The following is a 21,191-nucleotide window of genomic DNA, read 5'->3' on the forward strand; positions in this document are numbered from 1 at the left end:
TGGTGCCGCCACATAGGACGAATGAAAACCCTCCGTTCCACACTCTGTCCCACCTGCGCGCCTGCGCACCGGGTGTCCGCCCCGCTCGCAAACGCGGCTGAGCATCACCCCTTGAAGACCGCAGAAGCGAAGTGGTGTGGGGAGAAACAATCCAGGGAGCACCCGAACCCCGCCCCCTTTTGGAGACCGTATAGGACATGGCCGGGTCGGTCCCGGCTCTCGGCCCGAAGATGTACCGTGGACCGAGAGCTAGGCAACGCAAGGCTGACTGGGCTGCCCGTCTTCGCCCACCCAGACGCCAGAGGCCACCAGCTAAAGTACAACCTCCATCTTGCTCTCTTCCTCTCCCTCACTCACCCCACCTCTTTCTCTAATCCATATTCACCATGGTTTCCACTATGCGCGCCAACGCGACCCTCAAGAACGCCCTCACCAACAAGGAGAAGGGTGTTGGCTTCTGGCTCACGTGAGTAGAGTGTACGAGCCCGTTGTTGGCACCAGTGGCTTTGCAAAAACGGAGCGTTGCTGGGATGACGGATCCCACCATGGAATGGGGTTGGCTGCCAACACCTTGACTTGATTTCATTAGCTGACCTCGCAGCTTCCCCGGCCCCACTGTCGTCCGCTCGCTCGTTTCCCTCGGCGGCTTCAACTGGTGCCTCATCGACGGCGAGCACGGCCAGATTGGTGACACCGACTACTTCGAGGTGAGTAGAATACCGCTTTTGATAGCAGGAGAGGGCTACGTGACATGCGGCGGCTATGGCTTCTGCGTCGCATAGCCGTGGTCTGCAAAGTCCGACCTTTCACCATATGGATCACCAGCTGACGCGTCCAGCTTGCCAACGCCTGCCGCCAGTACGGTGTCTCGCCCATTGTCCGCATTCCCAACGCCGAGGAGTACATGATTAAGCGGGCCCTCGACTCTGGTGCCCACGGTGTCATGACCCCCATGTGCCACACCGCCGAGGACGCCCGCAAGATTGTCTCGTGGAACAAGTACCCTCCCACCGGTACCCGCGGCTACGGCCCCATGTTCTCTGGCCACTCGTTCGGCGTCGCCGAGAATGACTACCCCGCCGAGGCAGATGCCACTCTGCTCGTCATTGTCCAGATCGAGTCGCGCAGCGGTGTCGAGAACGTCGAGGAGATTGCCAAGGTCGACGGCATCGACGTCCTCTTCATCGGCCCCTACGACCTGTCCAAGCAGATGAACGTCCCCTTCGGCGGTGAGGAGCACCAGGCCGCTATTGCGCGTACCCTCGCTGCCGCCCACGCCGCTGGCAAGACTGCCGCCATCTTCTGCGCCAACGGTGAGCAGGCCGCCCAGCGCCTCGAGCAGGGCTTCGACATGGTCTCGATCGCTACCGACGTTGGCGTCATCACCCAGGCTATGCAGGCCGAGCTCGCCAAGGTCGGCCAGTCCTCGAACCACAAGAGCAGCTACTAAGCTATGCGTGTAACATTCAGTAGCGGGGGTTGATTTTTGTAGACTTCAAGTAGATTTACAGGCCAAACATGAGACACAGTATACAGAGATTTCCAACATGTAAGGACTTGATGCCGTTTAGAGCCCGAGACAGATGGTCTTTAGGTGGCAAAGTATCTTTCAAAAGAGGATGGGGATGCATAGACGTCTACAGAGCTGTTTATATACACACCGGAGGGTGGTCTGAGCGTCACAGAGATCTACAGTTGCAAGAGCGGAACCCTCGTCCGCTCTGGACTTCGAGTCTCCGCTTCGCAACGAGTCCTTGTCAAGAGGAGACTCGTAGCACTCTCTAGACGCTGTAAACGACTGCGTAGCTGGTTGGACGGTCGATAGAGAGATGTAGCGAAGAGAACAAGTCTGCGTAGTACGCAAGGAGGCATATGGACTGTCCCAGTCTAATATGAACCCGTAGCAATAGAAACGGTCAAATAGTCCTTATTCTAATATCTACTCGAGCGGCCGTGTTTGCAGAGCGGCTACTGCAAGCAGCGAGTAAAAGTCAAAGCAATTTGAACTTGACACGTCCAACGGCCGGGGCCGTGAACCGAGGATCGATTCTGTTGTGGAACCGGATATAAAAAAGTATCCGCGCCCCGGGGAGCTTGCTCCTGCCTGTGTGATCACTCCAGAATACCACGGCTGGGACCTAGCAGGTTGCCCAGCCCCAGTCCCCCAGGCAACACCACACACTCTTATTGATGCCCAGCAGGGATGCAGAAACGACAGCAACAGAGGATGTATGTAAAGCGCGACACAGCATTACATGTGCTAGTTTACAGAAGTACGACTTTCCGTTTGCGCACGCACTGTTTGTTATTCTCGCTCATCGCCTACTGCATCATCCCCATCCCAAAGCCCTCATACTCAAAGCTCATTCCAGACCCAATAGCCGAGCTGTCACCGGGCAGACCCAAGAGGTACCCCAGGTCGACGTGCTCTTCGAGGTTGAACAGGTTGTCGAGATCCCACGCAGGGGTAACGGTACCCGTCCCGGTTCCTCCTCCACGACGCTCGAGGTCGGGGGCAACCTCGGCGTTGTTGACACCGTTTCCGCCCTCGCCACTCTCCTGGAGCTTGTCGGCACTTGTTGGGCGGCTGCCCTCCGCAGTGACAATGCCGTTCGTCCCGTCCAGACCGTCGTCGTCGCCCACAGGGATGCCGGCCGCGCGTGAAATGTCGCGAAGGGTACGCGCGAGGTAGCTGCTGAGACGGGTCTCGCTCAGGTCCGAGACGGCCAGCACCTCGATGCTCATCTTCAGATAGTGCGTGACCACGGGCGGGTCGACCTTTGCCGCAGCTTGGATGGCGGGCGAGGCTTTGGCGATGCGGATCAGGAAGACGGCAGCTTGGCCCAGAGTGATCGTGAGGTACTGCCGTTAGCTCATGGCACCACCACATGGGGAGAGTCTGGCACTGCTGATTTCCGTCTCTCTGGGCAGCAATTACCGTTAAGCGACTCACATCCGTAGCAAAGCTCAACGCCAGATCCGTCTGCGAGCTCTCGTGGTAAGTCTGGATTGTGCTCATGGCCGCCTGGAGGCCACGGGCGAGCGCATCGCCAATGAGCTTGAGTTCGTCGGGCGGGGCCTTGAGCGCAAACGAGTTGAGGCAGAGACGCATGTGTTCGGCCTGCAGGCGGCCGATACGAGCCGAGGGCCCAAGGTATGCCAAATAGGGCGAGTCTGGCAAGTCAGCTCCGGCGTGTGCTCGTGTGCTTCTGAGCTGCCACTCTATACTCACTAGACCAGATCCACCTCTTACTCCACTCATCCAGGCGCGCGTTGAGCTCGCTAAACATGGCCCTCACGCTGATATCCCTCCCCTGTAGCTCCTCCACCTCGGTAGCGCGGGGATCGCTGAGCGCGTCGCCCCAGTTGATGAGGTCACGGCCAATCTGGGTCAGCTGCACTTGGCCGGCAATGTACGCGTCGCCATAGGCTTGGGTAGCAGCCAGAGTTCCGGGAACGGGTAACGGCGACGAGAGACGCATCTGGAGGAACCCCGCTTCGTCGACGGTCTCAAACTGGGTGGACTGGGGACGTCCGAAGCCAAGTGAGAGGAAGCCGTCAAACGTAAACCAGCAAAGCCAGGTACGCCACTTGGAGCCGTGACCTTCGAGCTCGGTCCACTCTGGCGAGTTTGGCACGGCAACACGGGCTGCAGCGGCTGCCGCGGCGAGGTCGCGCGGGATACCCAAGCGACGGGCGATACGCGCGGCGTGGCCGGTGACGATCCACGCGTCGGGGCCCTTACCGCCCGACTGCAGTCCCCAAGCCGCGAGGAGGAGGACGGCCTGGACATCGGTCAGGTGGTGTTGCTTCCTGAGCATCGTTTGCGCGAGATGGTGTTCGGCGAGCTGAGCCAGGCGCGCGGGCAGATCGGGAGCGATGGGCGGCAGCGAGGCCGAGGGCTGGCGCTCAATGTACCGGGGATAGAAGCGGGCTGCGATAGCGAGGGTGGCGCTCAGCAGAGTTGCAGACTGCTGGCGCACGCGAAGGAAGGCGTCTTCGTCGGACACATCCACGACGGGACAGAAGGGGTGGAGATTCTGAACAAAGCTGAGCGTTGTCAGCTACAGAACGTACGGAGCTAGAAGCTAACAGATGAAATTTACGACTGCCACATCTGTCAGCTTGTACTCACAATCCAAAGAGAATCCTGGCCATGCCCTCGTCCACGAGTTCGGTGGACACGGGATCGTCACGTCCACGGTGCATCATTGGCAGCTCGAGCATCATATCTTCCGAGGTACGACTAGCCCCACTCGAGAGCTGGGGGCTAGCGCGCCTGCTCTCTTCGCGGTTGTCCCACACAGTAGGCTGGTAGAGAAGCGGTTTGAACGGGGCGTCGTCGTCGGTGGCCGCCGCGAGGCGCTCTTCGGCTTTTTGGCCACGAGACCTGCGCCTCTGTGGGATCCCACCACTACCACCCGCGCCCCCGCCGCGAGAACCACCCGTTCCGCTAGCGGGGCTGGGGCCAAACACGCTCGCAGTGCTGGTGTAGCTTGGGCTGGTGTGGAGCGGGGATCCGGGAAAGTGGACGTGTGCCTCGGGGCTGCGCGGGAAGCGTGGGGGGTCAAACGGGCGGACGTGCGTCGGTGGTGGAATGTCGTTCCAGTTGCCGGCACTGGCGCCGTTGCTGCTGCTCTCGAGGACGCGTCCGTCAAAGTTGAGGGGGATACGGGCTTCGGGTTGAAGGGGACGCAGCATCTCGGCCTGGGGGTATACGTCCGCGTCTTCCGAGGCTGCCTGTTTCGGCTTCTTCTGCCTCTGCTGCTGCTGCTGTTGTTGTTGCTGTTGGGCAGCCTGCGCCTGTCCCGAGTTTGCACTCATGCCCGCGAGGAGAGCAGCGACGTTGGCCTCGAGCGTCTCAATACGATGTGCAGAGTCCACAACGCGAGGCCCGGGGGCGCCTGCCGGTCCACCAAAGTCGCACTGGTGCTTGGCCCTGGGTTTTTGTCAGAACGGCGGCCGTGGTTGATCGGGATGACTTACTTGACGCAGCGCGAGCATGGGTATCCTCCTAAACAACGTAGCTTTTGCTTCCTGCAGCGAAGACACGCCTGGCTGGCTCTTTTGGGGCCCGAGATGGGTGTGGATGGGGACTGCTGGGCGGGAGGGTGGATGCTGTGTCCCGTGTGTTGATGAGAAACATGCGACGGGTGGCCACGACTGCCTTCAGCGTCGTCGTCAGGCCGGGGACGCTTGTTCGCAGAGTGGTAGTAGTCTCCATAGTCGTACTGCTTCTCATCAGCCAAACCCGAGTCGGGGGGACGTGTATCTGGGGGTTGGGACATGGTGTTTAAGTAGGTGTTGTGACAAGAGGATGGAGTGGACCATCCAGCAAACAGTCTCATCCGAAGCCTTCACACTTCGGCTCGCTCCAAATTGGGCCGGGTGGGCGGGACCTTTCGGTGTCGGCCCGAGCGCCCTGAATAACAAGGCCATAAGCCTGCCTTGCTCATCGTAGCCCATATCGTTGCATTTCATGCCATTAACTGATCACACTGGCTATAAATGAAAAGCCTAGAAGGTCTCCTCGTCCTCGTCCTCAAGTGGCAGCTCCTCGCCGTCTGGCACCTGCAAGGAAAACGTCAGTAAACATCGTCCAACGGTTTCGCTCTGCGCCACACGTCGGTGCCTGTGGCAATGTGGACCGGCCCCCGCACGAGCGCGCCATCATGAGGCCATGCTCCATTGTGGCAAGTGGTGGTCCACACCTGGCCGCGTCGAGGACGCGCCTCGACGCGCTCGCGGCTCCCGGTCCACGACCCTGGTCCGAGCGCTCCCAGCTATAGGGAGTTGTTGATCAACTAACCTCGAATCCGTCCTCGGTCTGGTACAGCACCTCCTGGATCTTGGCAAGCGTATCCCTCTCAGCAGGGTCAATGCCGTCGAGGTTAATCCTGTCGCCAACAATGAGCTCGATGGAGCGGAGCTCTGGGGAAAGTATGCGTCAGCCAAAGCAAGTTTTGAAAAAAGTTGGCAAAGCGCCTCGACGCCACGGTGGATGTTGTGTAACGGTGTAACCCGATTGCAGCAGTTTCCGTTTTCCACCAGCACACGCCACCACCCAGTCTGCCACTCACTTGCAAAGTAGAAGTCACGCTCCTTCTCGAGCCCCTCGCAGGTTGCCTGCATCTCCTGGATCTGTCCGTTGAGGAGCTGGACCTGGGCGGCAGACGCAGCGGATGGCGCACGCGGCCCAGCACCGCCAATAGGACGAGTGGCAGCGGCACGAACACCCGATGAAACGTTGCGCGAGCCCGAGGGAGCACTGGTCGAGTGGGCGATACCGCCGCTAAAGGATAATGTCAGAATATCTCCAATAAATGAGGTGTGTGGTGGTGATACGTACGTCCTCTCAAGAGCGTTGTACTCCTCTCCACGCGAGTTGCTGTCCCAGAACTTCTTCATCCACTGGAGGAACTCGAGGTTGTCCTGCATCTTACACCTGTCGGTTAGCGTGGACATGGCTGGGGCGATCGCGCAGGTTGGGGTGGAGGTGGGATCGGGGAAGAGGACACGCTCCGTGTAGCACAACTCTTGCAAAGAGGATGACTGTTGTCTGCTCCAGCCCAGCCGACCACTCCGATCCTGCGCGGTCACCAGAGGTGGACTCACTTGACAAGCCTCTCGACGAGGACGGGCTTGTCAATACGGTGCTTGGCGAACGCCTTCTGAAGAATCTTAAAGTTCTCGAGGTACTCGTACTCCATCTTGGCGTTGACCTTGACGCGCTGCATCGGCAGGTCGCCTGGGGAGGATTGTCAGCATGCCGTTGTTTGTCTCGCTGGCTGTTGGTCCGTTCGGCGAAGCGGTGCCGCGGTGCACGTAGGATCGCGAGGCCCCTAAGGCGGAGGACGATGGCGGCTGACAGTCTCTTGTCGACACAGCCTCGATCGGCCAAGACGCGCACTCCGTCCCGACACCGTCTCGCCCTCCCAGCACCCCGCGCCGCACCTCCACTTCGTGGCCAGAGTAGCCAGAACGGAGTACGGTGGCCAACGCAAGGACACGCAGAGGCACTACTACGCACCATAGATCGAGTCAAGGACCTGCACGTCGTCAGCAACCATGCACTGCGGGCCACACCCAATAGCCTCTCGGCGGTCTCCAGGGATAATGTTGGTGGTCCTCAGGCGCCGGTGGACGCTTGACGGCGGTGCGGGCGCAAGAGGCGCCCGAGCACCTGTCCGAGCACTCGACACGCGGTCTAACAGGCGACGACGTGCGTTCGCACCGCGCGCGCGCAGGCAGTCCAAGCAGAAACCGCTGCCGAGTTTCCATTCCATTCGATTCCTCGAACCACCTCGGACGTCGCCGCGGGGGTGGTGGTTTATGCATGGGGTGGAGTGCAACTTACCTGGCAGTAGATGACGCCCTTGCCGCACTCTTCGACCTTGGTGATGACGTTGGGCGCGAGCAGCTCGTTGAGCCATGCGAGGAGCTCGCCGCGGGCTGGATAACGCAGTCAGCCGACATACCCTCTCACACACAAGACACAACAACGGTGAGACACTGATGGAACCTGGCGCTCGCCGCCAAACAACCAAACAACAACCTCCCCCCGTCTCCAGCGCGACCACAGACTTACACTCTCCAGTGTAGACAGACATGGCGGGCAGGTATGTGTCTAGAGCGTAGAGCTGATTATTAAAGGTGAGGTGTTGGGGTGGTGTGATTGAAGATTAACAACGTCGGCTCTCTGATTGTCAACACGTCGACGAGTACTGGGCTGGACGCTGCTGCCGGTGTCTCGCGCGCGCGCACGGCCACGGTCCACCCGCGCGCGACGACGCGCGGAAGACGGGGCGGGTGGGAGCGGAAGTAACTGTATCGCGGCCAGATTGAAGATGGTCATGTACACGTCATTGTTGAACTGCAACGCCTACAGCTCATGCAGCCCGCCATACCACTTCGCCGCCGTCCTGCAACCTGCGGTCCCGAGTACAGCTACATGCATGAGGCAGAACACGCACACACGGACGCGCGCCCGCGCACAAGATAGATGCTATGGAGTGGTAATCTGCGCAACAGTTGTTATGAAAAAAGAAGGAAATAATTGAAATGATAAAAATAACCCAATTTGTTTTAGTTTGTTGCGGAGAGCAGAGGAGGAGGACATGGAGGAATGCTGTGTGCTGTGGTGGTTTGCCATTTAGTCGTCGTTTTGTTCGTCGTCGTCGTCGCTGTGATGTTTTGGTTCTACTACGTCGCCGGGTTTGAAACGGTTTTGAGACAGTGTTTAGAAAACATGATTGAAAAATGTTGTCCCGCGCTCTTTGTTGTCTTTGTTCTTTGTTCTGAAGATCGTTGAAGAACCCAAAAATGGAGATGAAAGAAGAGAGATGAAAGACTCCACAGAAAAAAAGGTTGGAAAGAAAGATGGTTGAGAGATAGATGGCGATACTTGATGAGAGAGAGAGAGAGAGAGAGAAACATGCGGGAGCGATTGGGGGAGGAAACATTGTTGATACCCTTTAATGCTGGAAGAGGTCGTGGAAGACGGTGGGGATCTCGGCCGACTTGAAGCGATAAGCGCACTCGGTCGAGCGGAGCATTTCGACGTCGCCGCCTGCTGCCTGGACAAAGCTGACAATGACGCCGTTGATGGGCGGCGACGGCTGGCCCTGGCGTGCGGTCGGCGGGACGGCCGCAGCGGCGCGGAGGGCGTAGCCTTCAACCGACCTGGGCAAGTCAAAGTTGATAACCAAGGGCGACCAAGGAATGTCCGGAAGTTTGGGGTTGACGTCAAAGCACACGAGGAAACGGGGCCCGGCACCGGGACTCGACATGCGCCATTGCTGGAGAACGGCCTTGCGCTGGCTCGGAGGCATGTCCGAGGCGAGGTAGAGCGTCTCCCAGTTGCGGCCCGAAAGCTTAAAGACCACAGCTTCGAGCATGGCGTATGTGCCCACGTGGATGATGCCCTGCCACAGAGGATAGTCGTCGAGCATCTTGACGAGCATGTCGAGCTTGTACTCCTTTGCCCTAGTCGCCTCTTCGCTCGCCGCGCTACCAGCGTTGGCACGGCCAGAACCAATGGTACCCGGCCCAGCCTCGGCAGGCTGGTCCTCGGACCTGGCCGATCCCGTGATGGTGAGGTAGACGTACGTGTGCTTGAGGTTGATTCCGGGGGTAATGGACGAGACCGACTCTTGCGAGTTGGTCGACCCCTCACGACGCACCAGGACACGCACAGGGTCGCGGACCTGGAGTGACTGGGAGAAGTTGATCACGTCAGTCGGAATCGTGTTGGAGAACAAGCACGTCTGGCGCTCGATCAACGGGGTAGGGGATGGCGGGGCACCGTTGGGTCCCGGTGTGCTGAAGCGCGACGGCTGGGACGGGAACGGCGTCTTGCTCTGGGGGTTGAAGGGAGACTGCTGGCCGTTGTCGTAAGGGCTGCCAATGACGGGCGAGAACGGTGATGGGCCCGGGGTGAGTTGGCCAGTCGCTCTCACGCCGCGAGGGGTGGGGAGGAAACGCGCAACGCTGAGCACGTTCTCGTATAGGTTGCGCGCAATCAGTTGGTCCACCTCATCCAGCTAGCAATGTCAGCGCATTCCACACATCATGAGCTCACAATCAAAAGCCTGCACTCGGAACCCGCAAGCCCTCGGTTGTTGACCACCTCGTTGACCTTTGCTGGGGTGCCGATAAGGATCTGGATAGCATCGCGCTGCATGGCCGCAACCTCGTTGGGGAGCGAGGATGAGCCAGAAGCACCCGCCGCGAGGGCTGCCCGCACACCAAGAGGTCCACCGACATTGCGCACCACTGTTTCCGAGTCAGCACAACTGCTTCTCCTCTGCCCGACTCATTACGCACGCTTGTGGCACTGAGTGGCCTGGTCGACGGTCGTGGTGATGATGATGACCGAGGGTCCACGGTAGGGACCTTGTGGGGTGGGGAGGGTGAGGCACAGTTGGAGTGCGGGAATGACACTAACACAAGTCAGTAACAACCCCCTCGGACACGTATTCCCCGGCGGCACGCTTTTTACATACTAGGAGATGATGCGCTCTTGCGTCGGTGGGGCCTGGGCGATGATGTCCGAGCCCTTGAGCATGAAGGGAAGGACACGCGCCTGGATCTTGTTGGGTGGTCCGATGCTGTGGGATGCGTCAGCGGACAGTTTCGTACACAGAGAGAAGAGTGCACAGGTTCAACGCACCCATATTTGGAAATGGAACGCAGCAGCTCGACCTTGAGGTTGAGGTGCTCCCATTTCGTCACCACAATGCCGGCGCCAGGCGCAGCTGCACCGCCGCCCATACCAGCGAAACCGTTGGCACCAGGTCCGTTGGGTCCAGGACTGGGCCAGTCGCGTCCACCGGGCCCACCAGGCCCACCACCGCCACCACCGCCATACTTGTTACCTGGTCCGCCTCCCCACTTGTTGTCCATGCCATCGGCGAGGAGGCCAGACGAGAACGAGCGGTTGCCGGGAGTACGTGGGCCGTCGTTGAAGCCGCTGCGACCGGGCGCGGACAAAAGGGCAGAGTGTGGGCCGATCGGGCCCGGGCCAGCGGCCGACAACATGTCCAGTGGGGGCGGGGCAATGTGTCTGCCCATGGCAAGTGGGCCTGGGCCATGCGGCGAGTGACCGCCGGGACCCATCGACGAGGGCGGTGGAGGCACCACGCCGATGCCTGGGCCGGATATGCTCTGCTGGGTCTGGAGACGCTGGAGCTGCGCGACAGACGACGAGAGCGCGGCAATCTGCTGCGTAAGAAGAGCCACGCTGGGGTCACTGCCAGAACCGTCGGGCGAGGGCGAGTGAGCGCGTGCCGAGCCCGGGATCGAGGTGGACGATGTGGACGACGGCGTGTCAAAGGGCGAAAAGAGCCGGCCGGCACCCAATGTCGAGGGAGCACTGGACGCGAAGACCCCCGACGTGGACGCAGAGGGCACGACCGACTTTACAATGGCGGCCAGCTGGGCGACCTGGGCCTGGAGAGCGACCAATGTCTGTTCTGTCGCGGCGACTCGTGCTGCCAGCGCCGCGAACGCGGGCGAGCTCGTTTCTCCATCGTCGCTGCGCACGCTTACCGATGGCGGGCCGGGGGTTACAGACTGTGACTGCGCTGCGCTGCTGGAAGGGTTCGCGGTCAGAGCGGCGGTGGCTGCTGCTGCCTCGACGTCGGGGCGAGACGGTTCCGTCGTGGGCGCTACGGGCGCTGCTGTAAATGGGTGTGTCATTTCCGATAATGGGGTGTGCGTTCAGATGCGAATGGTTTCCTCAGCCTCGATAGACAAAGCGTGTTGGCGGTGGTGGTCCGGTCCCGTGTAGAGAGACACCTACACACCGTGGGGACCGGGGGGCAGGTGGGGGTTCTCGGGGTGTGTTCTGGACGCTTGCCGGGGTCGTTTGGACACGGCGAAGGGTCGGGAGGGAGGGGTGGTCGTAGCAGCGGCGCGTTCGGTCCGTTCAACGGGCCTGCGGCCGAGCTGCTGTAATAGAGCTGCAGGGGTCTAAGCGGGTGGCGAGGGGACGAGGCGTGCAAGGTGTGGAGACAGGAGTAGAAGGGAGAGAGAGAGAGATGCTCCAAGAGAGCCTGCCAGGTTCTGTATGGGCGGTGACTAAGGAAAAGCCACGGCGCGGCGCTGGATACCTGCGGGCCCGGTTTGGGGGCGTGCCGGACGAATGCCGGGAGCAGAGAGCGAGCGAGCGAGCGAGGTCGGGTGGAACGGGTGGGTGGTGATGGGGGGAGCTGTAAAGTAGGCGACTAGATGAGCATGGCACGCAGCGGACAGTAGCGAGGGGGGGGGATGGTGCACGGCGCGAGGCGCGGTGGGAGCTGGGAAAGAGGACGAGGGTTGGGGTGTGGAGACGAGACAGAGGACGACGAGGTGGAGGGGACACGAGATGGGGGGGGATACGAACGCTCGAGCGAGAGACTGGGGGCCTGAGTGTGTGGGTGTCCTGGGTGAGAGAGGCCGACACCCCCGCGGTCTCTCGTCTGCGCGTTGGCTCTCCTAGGATCCTACATTTGCCAGCCGATACAAACCCCCCTTCTCGGGGCTGTGGGTGCGCCAAATCCGACAGGCGTTTCCACAGGCCACACACCACCCATTCTAATTTTGGTTCCGTGCATAGTCGACAGCCGGGGGGGGGCGGGTCTGGAACACGGTGTGCGTGCCCGTATGGACAAAAAGGTGTTGGGTATGCGGGCCATTTTGAACAGCCCCAAACAGTCCCACAGCAGTGTGCAGTGTGTGTCGCTGTGTCTGTCCAGAGGGACTGGTTGGATCTGCTTTGCTTGACATTGCACCGAAACAGTCCAAATAGCCACACACACAGCAGACTACTGGCCCCTACTGGTCGCTGCCACACCGCGTTAGCGTGAGACACGAGACAGAGCTGCTGCTGTCGCTCAATCTGCCGCGGTAGATGGCACATGGCCACATGGGCTCTTGTGATCTGCAATATCTGGTACGGCCTTGGTTTTCTTTTTTCTGCCGTGCTGCACTCTTCTACTCTTGACTCTCGAGAATCATCCTTCGCTTTGAAAGACTCCAAGCTCCACGTAGCCTGGTCCTCGTGACCTAGGTCTTCCCTAGTCCTGCAACCTGCGGCCACCGCCAGCGGCCAGCGGCCATAGCGGTCCGCGCTCGCACCCACCTTCGCACCTGCCCGCTCACCTGGCCACTTCCTGTCGTAAAGGGTTTACCTCCGCGCAATGGTCAGTTCCCGGTTCACAAAATGCAGCACATAGGATCTCGCCAAAAGCTTGTTCAGAAGAGAGAGGGAGGGGGGGGGGGGGGGGGGGCCAATACTGTTTCTCTCTCCCCGGGACAAACTAGATCTGCCGAGCGCTGGCCGCACTGGTGCTTCTGCCGGCGGCTTGTTTCAGTGCGCCCAGATGGCCAGATCGGGGCGAAGCCGACCGCTTGCACGCACAACTGCTCTTGTCGTTACGAATATCGCTTACATCCGACGACGCTGGGTGCATATCGCCATCGCGCACCCCTTATGGCGAGCGTGGTGGCGTGCCGTCTGCCTTTTTCTGGAGATACACACACAAGAGGCGAGACCTATGTAGAAGCCATCCTGAGGGAAAGAGGGCCGCGAGAAGGGGGCGACTGAGGGCACGACACAGCCATCGGAATGCAGAGGCCCAGAGGCATCAGAAAAGGTCTCGGACAGCATGTATTGGGGGCCATGCATGGGGGAGGGCACAGGCGCACCGGTCAGCTGCAGCACACAGTACACAGTCAGCCTGGAGTGCAGTGGTGTAAAGCTTGGGTTGGGGGGCTCCATGAATGGCTCCACTGGTACAGGGCCACTCAGGCTACTCAGGCCTTAAATTGGACGTCGGTTTCTGCGACGCGCGCCTGCATCGCAGGCGGTGGATCGGTCCGAACTCGTCGCTGCCTTGAGAGTGGGATTGACGCCACGGGATCCAAGGCTGCACGGAGGGATGTTCGGAAACCTGATCGGCGAAAGTGGCACTCGAATTACACCCGGCCTAATCAATCCTCCTTACTGCTTCGCTCCGTCACCTTCCCAGTCACCAAGCGTCCCACAGCTTCATTCTGTCGCTGAGAACTGCCTGGCCAGGTGCTCTGACGCAGGGCGCACCGTAATGCGTAATGCAACTGCAGCAAGTGTGGCTATGTGCCCTAAAAAGTGTCATGTAGGTGGTACATGCCAAACAACTCGACTAGACCGCTAAAATGATAGCAGACATCTACTCGGCCTTGGTCTCGGCCTTCTTGGCGCTCTTGCGTGCGAGGATCGCCTTGCGATCAGCGTCGAGCCGCGAGGAAGTCAGCACGAGTTCTTGTGAAGGTTGTATCTCAATGACAAGGTGTGGGGCCGGCAATTTGCCATGTGGCGCCACCTTGGTCACTGTTTTTCAACTAACCTTGAGCGAGGTGATGACGACGTTCGAGGGAGCGATGCCGATGGGGACGGTGGCGGCGTTCGACTTCTCGACGTGGACCTGGTCGACGTGGATGACCCACTTCTTGCGGTAGACCTGGAAAACAGAGTTAGTATCGCGGTGAGGGAGGCGTTTGTCCCGCGCTGCTCGCACCAGACCAGCAAACTACCAGACAACCAACTCGTGTGTAAAGTCTCGAGGACAACGAAGGTTGGCTCCTAGGTAGCAGCGTGCGGTGCGAGCAGCGACGGGACCCAGCGGAGCAACGGCGCTTCACGCTTTTCGTAGGTAGCCTCGAGCGGACGATAAAGCGCCGCCTCCCCGATGCGATGGATACATACCTGGGTGACCTTGCCCTCACGGCCCTTGTACTTGCCGCGGACAATGAGAACCTCGTCGTCCTTGCGGACGGGGATCGAGCGGGCACCGTGCTCGGCACGGAGCTCCTTCGAGAGGGGCGAAGACATAATCTTGCGCTTGAGGCCCGAAGGGGCGGCGAAGTGCGCCTTGCGCGACTTGCGGCGGTCCGAAGCGAGGCCTGAGGGATTAGTATGTGGCTGCATCGCGAGATGTCACAGCGACAGTGACGGAAACGGCACACGGCGAACAGCGAGTTGGTGGTGTGTGGTCGGTGGTGGTCCGGGTGGCTGGAGACGGGGGATCAAAAGTTTTGGTTGGGTGGGCTTCGGTGTCACAGGACGCTGTTCACGTTGTTCACACCGGCCACACCTGCCAGAACCCTCTGCACGCTGCGTGTGCCATCCCCGACGCCATCCTTGTCCGTCTGGTCGCCGTGACCAAAACTTCAACAGAACCGAAGAATTTGTCTGGCGACCACCGCACGGCCCAATTTCCATCTCCCACACCACCGATTTCGCTGTTCGCTGTCGCTTGCCGTGTTGCACGATGCCATTGCCGTGTCCGTCGTCGTCGCTGCTCGAGGGTGTACGCACCGTTGGAGGAAGCCATTTTTAATCGATGGGTTGAAGGGTAGGGGAAGCAGTAACCAGTCTGAACGATTTGTCTACTGCAGCGAGGGGTGGGTCGCTGCGACTGCGAGGGACCGCGCACACGCCCAGCCAGTATGCTGCCACATTCGACGACGGAAGTAATTGGCCATTTCGCCGTATATTCCCGTCCATGTGACAACCACGCGGTCTATCGCCGAATGAGTGCGGGGCACCGCGGTGGAGGTGATTCACGCGGCACGAGTGATGATCCATGATCCATCAGTCGCCATCGAAGCCAGAGCACAAACGTCGCGACTCCATCACTTTTGGTGGTAGACTTTACGCCAGCCCTCTGTACCTCTGTCCATGTAGTTCATAGACTGATGACGGTCCCAGGTCTCTTCCACACTACCAACCTCGACCATCCATGTCTTACTACTCTGACAGCGACTCATCGCGCCACTGGAGCGACGACGCCAGCAGCAACATGACGGTCCCGCTGAACCCGCAGTTCATTCCCTGTGACTTGCACACGCAGGAAGCTGCCGAGGCACTTGTCGAGTTCTCCCACAGCTCTCGGAGGACCTCCTTTGGTGCCTCTTGGCCGCCACGATACAGTACATGGCTGGACGGGGAGTACGCGGACTATGACGGCGACAGCGAGGGATACAGCCAAAGCGACGATGAAGGTGAAGAAGAAGACCAGGATTACGACTGCTATGGTGGTGGAAGTGACACATATACTGTCCAGGAGGAAGAGTACGAGGATCAAGAGACCGAGGAATGGGAACAAGACTGGTCCGACGACGACGAACTCCAAGACTTGGTCGACCACCTCCACCAACAGCCCGTCCGCCCGCTCCTGCCCCGGTACATCCTTCGTGACCCGTTCCGCCATACGGAGCGTATACTAGTCGACCTGTTCACTCATATTATCCACGCAAAGCACGGCGCACCGCGGTTGGGAATGAAGTTCCTGAACAAACTGGTGGACAAGTGGTATCGGGAGGTTGGCGCAGGTGAGCTTTGAGTTTAGTGACACGAGCTGACAAAAAGCCGGCATACAGCCTGTTGTGGCTATAGCCTGGACGGAATTCTGCGCATGGAAGGCCCTCCACTGTGGCCTCACCGGCGACGTCTCCGTCGAGTATGTATTTATACTCTTGGGCATCCCACCTACATGCTGACGCTGGCAGAAACACTCGACTCGTGGTATGGGTTGCACTCACTCTCAGCGGAGCGCTCACCTCGGCCGATCGGCTGTTTGAATGGAGTATAGGGCTGTACACCAGTCCATGGTGGGCCTTGGCGTTTGTCCGGGACCTGGGAGGCGTGGGGTGGATGCTGTGGGGCATCCATTCGTCGTTTAAAGGGACGTACATTGCCATGGTCGAAATAGCAGAGGAGAAAGCTGCCCGCGCAGAGAATCGCGGGTCTCAACAAGGCGAGTGAGGGGCTTTGTTGCGCGACGCTCCATATGAACATGTGGTTCTACGATGAGTATCCAGTGATGCATGACAATCCTCAGCCCAGCCTTTTCGCGGTCCACTATCCGTGCTGCCTCGCCAACACCACCCATTTCGCCAATATTCCTCGTATTTTCCACATTTGTTCTCCGCGCACAGTGACCACCCACCCCTACGGCAGAGTACCACCGAGCCCCCATCTCATCGACTCAGCAGCAGTGAGAGCATGCTTGCGCTCCACGTTGGTTTGGTTGTACACTGGCCGCTCATGTGCCTAATATGCATATATCTATCGTTTCCTGAACGCGTTCTTGGACGCGCTACGTCCAGGGTGCCTGCGCTGGGTACGTCCACTACCGAGCTCGGCCTCGTCGTCCTCGTCATTGCCCTTCTCCAGGCCGGCACCAAACTTCTCCACTTTGCTCCGGCGGTACGAGCCGCCAGAGTACTCGTCCTCCTGGTCGTCGTGGATGCCCTCTCCGCGCTTGGCGTTGCCCGTCTTGGGCACAAAGGACATTTCCATGCCTCCGTCCGCGGCGCGGCGCATGGCGAGCACTCCGTCGGGCTTGTCCTCGGCCTTGGCCTTGCCGTTCTTCTTGGTGGCTTGCAGGCGCTGACCAAAAGTCTGCGGGCGGTTGGGCAGGTTGCCCTGCGCGCCGACGACGAGCTGGGGGCGGCGAGAACCAGACGCAACGGGGAAGGAGCGGGACGACGAGGCAGACTTGACTGCCGAAGGGTCGAACTGCATGACGTCTCCATCGTCGCTCTCCTCGGCGCCGCTCTCGGCGTCGCTCTCCTCGACATCGTCCTCGCTCTCGTCCTCTTCCTCCTCCTCGACATCCTCCTGCTCGGGCTCGTCCTCGTCGTCCTCGTCTTCGCTGAATCCGTCCGAGCTCGACTTGTCGCTGTCGTCCTCCTCGTCCTCGACAGCCGTCCTGAGGCGGCCGTTGACCAGCCTCGACGATGTAGCGGGGTTGAGACGCTGGAACGTGTCGGTCTCCTCGTTGATCTCGAAATCGGGGTTGGCGAACATCTCGGCGAAACGGGGGTCGGAAAGGAGCGAAGCCTTGGACGGCTTGGGCGCCTTCTTCTCGCCCTCCTCGTCGTCGTCCTCCTCGACCTGCATCTTCTCCTCTCCCTCCTCGGCGTCGCGAGCACGCTTGGCACGCTTGCGCTCCTCGACGGCCTCTTCGCGGTCGGCCTCCTTCCGCAGACGCTCGGCGAGGCCCTTGTTGACCTTGGGCTGCTCGCGCTTGGCGCGGATACGCGACTCCGACTTGGACGCCAGACGCTCGGCAACGACCTTTTCGCGGTGCTCGGCGTAGCTCTGGGGGTTGGCGATGAGGCGGGCGGTCGAGTAGAGCTTGAGGGCGAGGAAATAACCGTGCATGTACGGCTTGAGGGCTGGAGTACCGATGAGGTGGCTGAGGCCCAGGGTCTCGAGCTCGGCGCGGTCGACAAACTTGTAGTCGCTGTAAGCGCCCTTGCCGGCACCAGACATGTCCTCGGCGTTCTCCTCGGTGATCGAGTCGAGGAACGAGGCCCAGCGAGGGGCGGGGCCAAACTCGGGGATGTAGTAGGTCGACAATGGCGAAGCGTCGCATGCGACGAACATGAGGCCCGAGTCCGGAACGGGGTGCAGGTCAACGAGGGGGTTGGGAGGGTGGAGGGAAACGTGGTTGGTCTCGGGCGCGTTCTTGTCCCAGACCTTGATGACCTTGGAGTCGGCACTCACAACGCGGCCAGAGTCCTCCTGCTGGCCACCGCCGCGGAGCCAGTCGACACAGCGCACGGGTTCGCCGTAACCCTGGTCCTTGACGGCAAAGGGCGTAGAGCTACGCAAGTCGTACAGGAGGGCGTGGCCCGACGACGTTCCGATGGCGAGCGAGAGACCGTCTGTGGGGTGCGACTTGAGCGAGGTGATGGACAGCTTTTGGCGCGAGGCAAAGGGCGAGTCGGCATCGATCGACATGGCAGGGAGGAGGGTAGCGGCAGGGAGAGTGAGGCGGGTCAGAGCCGAACGCGAGCGGGGGTCCCAGAACTCGACGACACCGCCGCCACCGTCCAGACCAAAGCTCCACAGGCCGTGGCGAGGGTTGACGTCGAGGCAGTTGACGCCCTCGACCTCGCGCTCCATTCCATTGCCCCAGTTCTTTGCGACCTCGAGAGGAGCCATGTAACGGCCCTCCTCGAGGTTGAAGCGGAACACCTCGGTGCCCGTGCACGCAATGAGCGCATCGGTCGACGGCGAGTGGTAGCCGAGCGCGCGGCCGTAGATGGGGAGACGGATGGTGTGGTGCAGACCGCCCTGCGTATGGAGCTGAAGCGAACGGTCACGCTGTAGGTGAAGCGACTTTGTCCAATCGTTCGAGAGCAGGCAAAAGTCGACGTTCTCGGCGTCGGTCGTGCGCTCAAACTTCTCGGTGAGCTGCTCCAGGTCCCACACCTTGATCTTAGGCTTGTACGTGCCCGTGGCCATGGCGTGCAGACCATCGCCAGTGGTACGAATCTTGATCGCGGCCGTCGTAAAGCTAAAGTCTTGGATCAGCTCGAGCTGTCCGAGCTCGTGACGAGTCTTGGTGCGCTTCTTGTGGCCATCCTTGCGGGTAGGACGCGCCTTGACGGTCAACCACGAGGGGAGGGACGACGACGAGGTCGACGACGGTCCGTTGACCGTGTAGATCTTGGGGAAGGCGGTGGGCGCGGGCATTGTTACAGTAGCGCTCGTTGACGACTTGCCCGTAGTCGTTGTAGAGATGTGCTTGTTGTCGAGAACACACACACCGCCCTGCAAACCGAAATCTTTCTGGACCTCCTTGGGCGGCGACGGGAACAAATATCGAGTGCGGGGCCTCGGTGCTGTTACTTTCCCACGGGTGGTCCTTTCTGGGCGACGCGCAATGTCCTCTCGTCCGGCATATTGGGCTTCGTGTCCGTTATTGTGTTTGGTCACTCATCATCACGTCCCGACTCCTCCACAGCAAGAGGTCAGCCGTGGCCATGTCTCTGAGGCTATTCCCCAGGTTTGCGGCGGGTCTTACTCGGCCCACTGCGCACCCGCGCTCAATGGTCAGGCATGTCGCCACCACTGCCTGTCGCGCATCGCCGACCCGATCGCCTCCTCCGCGTGTTGGATCGCAGCAGTTCTTTACCCCGCTGCGCCCCAAGGCCTCGTTCGGCTCGTCCACGACTCACTCGGCTGCTCGTTCAAGTTGGGCACCTGTTTCGTTCACATCAACGTTCCTTCGTCGCGCATTCGCAACTGGGCGTGGTCCTCGTCCTGGCTACATCCAGATGGGAGGGCGGCGTCCGCCTCCTCCCGGGTTCCTTGAGAAGCTCCGTCGTCGTGCCGACAGTTGGGATCCGACCAAGGTCGTTTACGCGCTCATTGCCATTAATGTTGGAATCTACCTGCTGTGGAAGTATGCCGTCTATTCTTATGTGAGTGCCAGCCACCTCGCTACTCTGCTGACTCTTACAAGCAACGGTTCGGCGACGCGTCCCTGTTCAACGCCATGTACAAGAACCTCGTCACCAGCGAGGCCAACATCAAGGCTGGAAGGATTTGGACCTTGATCACCTCTGCCTTTTCGCAACGCGGTGATTCCCACATGCTCATGAACGGCATGGGCCTCTACTTTGTCGGCCCCGCAGTCGCAACGTACGTCTATTCTGCTCCAACCCTCTGCTGACATGTGTCAGTTCCCTTGGCTCTGCAGCCTTCCTTTCGCTGTATGTTGCAGGAGGCTTCTTAGCGTCCATTGCTTCCCTCACGTTCCATCATTTGCGAGGGGTGGACCCGAGGGTAGGCAGTGAGGGCGCCTCGGGTGCCATTTACACCTGCCTGGCGTTTTTCGGAGCCATGTACCCTCAGGCCCAGTTCATGTTGTTTTTCATTGTCCCCATGCCCGCATGGCTTCTCCTTTCGGGCATGTTTGGCGTGAGTCATTGTGGTTTCCTCTCCCCCTCACGTGTCCCACGTATATTGACCCGTCCAGTACGAGGGGTACCAGGTTGTCGCCAACCCCAACCGCAAGACCGACTCGGCAGGCCACCTGGGTGGTCTTCTTACTGGCGTGGCAGCGGCGTATGCCCTTCGCCGCGGTCACTTCCGCAGGTTTTTCAGGCTATAGACTGTAGACTGACCGGTTCCGCCACCCCTTGCATCAACACCACATGTATCGCCTCTCCACTGCACACCACCCATCAGCACTGCCTTGGTCACTAATCTCCTGTGCACATTGTTCACTTCTGATGGTGGCGCATGTCGCTCGACACTCATGTTCCTGGATGAAAGTGGTGTCGCAGTCTAATCATTCCAGTTGCTCTGGGTGGTATAAAACGTGGTGCGGATGGCAGCTGTCTCATCCTCATCAAACTGGCCATCCAGCCCCCGCCATCAAGCTCGACACTTGCTACTAACTCTTCAGTAAGGCGAACCAAACGCAAGCATGCCCAAGTGTGTCTTCGGTAGTGAGTAGCTGCACCGTCCTTTCTAAACAGTCTAACTGTTATCAGACCACTGTAGCCTCGTCCAGGACGGGATCATCTACACTTGCTCCGTGTGCGGTAAGACCTTCATTTGACAGGTCTTTCAGATGCAACGCGGTTGCCACTCTGGATGTTGATGGCGATGACGAAGAATGAACATTGTTGCGTCTGTGCTTCTGTTGCATTGTTTGTGAGTAGGGTTTTATTCCTAATATCCTCGGATAGCGAGGGGACGCCTGAAAGACATGTGGAGTGATCCCATCAAATACGCGTTAATGCTGGGACGCCGTCACGGGGAGGGACGGTCTTGCTCACTGATGAAAGAACGAGTCTCCCAGTCGCCTCTGCCACTGTTGCTGGTAGGGCGTACCACCAGCTGCTTTGAGGGATTGTTGCAT

General features: G+C 59.9%; 8 protein-coding genes across 8 annotated transcripts; 3 read left to right on the plus strand and 5 right to left on the minus strand.

The window, feature by feature from the left end:
* Window positions 1-386: 386 nt before the first annotated feature.
* EHS24_007990 (uncharacterized protein) lies at window positions 387-1,450 on the plus strand (the record flags this gene model as incomplete). The annotated part of the gene is made up of 3 exons (XM_028623320.1): window positions 387-466; window positions 602-707; window positions 839-1,450. The coding sequence occupies 3 exons, from the start codon at window positions 387-389 to the stop codon at window positions 1,448-1,450; spliced, it is 798 nt and encodes a 265-aa protein (XP_028476253.1).
* An 872-nt stretch (window positions 1,451-2,322) lies between these two features.
* Window positions 2,323-5,288, minus strand: EHS24_007991 (uncharacterized protein; the record flags this gene model as incomplete). The annotated part of the gene is made up of 5 exons (XM_028623321.1): window positions 2,323-2,862; window positions 2,954-3,174; window positions 3,233-4,050; window positions 4,136-4,939; window positions 4,987-5,288. The coding sequence occupies 5 exons, from the start codon at window positions 5,286-5,288 to the stop codon at window positions 2,323-2,325; spliced, it is 2,685 nt and encodes an 894-aa protein (XP_028476254.1).
* A 229-nt stretch (window positions 5,289-5,517) lies between these two features.
* EHS24_007992 (uncharacterized protein) lies at window positions 5,518-7,610 on the minus strand (the record flags this gene model as incomplete). Its single annotated transcript, XM_028623322.1, has 8 exons — window positions 5,518-5,571; window positions 5,810-5,931; window positions 6,081-6,292; window positions 6,350-6,559; window positions 6,616-6,748; window positions 7,031-7,049; window positions 7,358-7,452; window positions 7,589-7,610. 8 exons carry the CDS (start codon window positions 7,608-7,610, stop codon window positions 5,518-5,520), a joined length of 867 nt encoding a protein of 288 aa, XP_028476255.1.
* An 864-nt stretch (window positions 7,611-8,474) lies between these two features.
* EHS24_007993 (uncharacterized protein) lies at window positions 8,475-11,199 on the minus strand (the record flags this gene model as incomplete). The annotated part of the gene is made up of 5 exons (XM_028623323.1): window positions 8,475-9,542; window positions 9,581-9,774; window positions 9,826-9,941; window positions 10,005-10,109; window positions 10,172-11,199. The coding sequence occupies 5 exons, from the start codon at window positions 11,197-11,199 to the stop codon at window positions 8,475-8,477; spliced, it is 2,511 nt and encodes an 836-aa protein (XP_028476256.1).
* A 2,492-nt stretch (window positions 11,200-13,691) lies between these two features.
* EHS24_007994 (uncharacterized protein) lies at window positions 13,692-14,855 on the minus strand (the record flags this gene model as incomplete). Its single annotated transcript, XM_028623324.1, has 4 exons — window positions 13,692-13,799; window positions 13,869-13,982; window positions 14,228-14,424; window positions 14,840-14,855. The coding sequence occupies 4 exons, from the start codon at window positions 14,853-14,855 to the stop codon at window positions 13,692-13,694; spliced, it is 435 nt and encodes a 144-aa protein (XP_028476257.1).
* Window positions 14,856-15,263: 408 nt separating this feature from the next.
* Window positions 15,264-16,288, plus strand: EHS24_007995 (uncharacterized protein; the record flags this gene model as incomplete). The annotated part of the gene is made up of 3 exons (XM_028623325.1): window positions 15,264-15,855; window positions 15,893-15,983; window positions 16,033-16,288. The coding sequence occupies 3 exons, from the start codon at window positions 15,264-15,266 to the stop codon at window positions 16,286-16,288; spliced, it is 939 nt and encodes a 312-aa protein (XP_028476258.1).
* Window positions 16,289-16,591: 303 nt separating this feature from the next.
* On the minus strand, window positions 16,592-19,012 carry EHS24_007996 (uncharacterized protein; the record flags this gene model as incomplete). The annotated part of the gene is made up of 1 exon (XM_028623326.1): window positions 16,592-19,012. The coding sequence occupies one exon, from the start codon at window positions 19,010-19,012 to the stop codon at window positions 16,592-16,594; it is 2,421 nt and encodes an 806-aa protein (XP_028476259.1).
* Window positions 19,013-19,368: 356 nt separating this feature from the next.
* On the plus strand, window positions 19,369-20,435 carry EHS24_007997 (uncharacterized protein; the record flags this gene model as incomplete). Its single annotated transcript, XM_028623327.1, has 4 exons — window positions 19,369-19,743; window positions 19,785-19,963; window positions 20,005-20,242; window positions 20,301-20,435. The coding sequence occupies 4 exons, from the start codon at window positions 19,369-19,371 to the stop codon at window positions 20,433-20,435; spliced, it is 927 nt and encodes a 308-aa protein (XP_028476260.1).
* Between the last annotated feature and the right edge of the window lie 756 nt (window positions 20,436-21,191).

Source organism: Apiotrichum porosum, assembly GCF_003942205.1.
Source record: "Apiotrichum porosum strain DSM 27194 chromosome Unknown scaffold_6, whole genome shotgun sequence".
In the NCBI taxonomy this organism is placed as follows: Eukaryota; Fungi; Basidiomycota; class Tremellomycetes; order Trichosporonales; family Trichosporonaceae; genus Apiotrichum; species Apiotrichum porosum.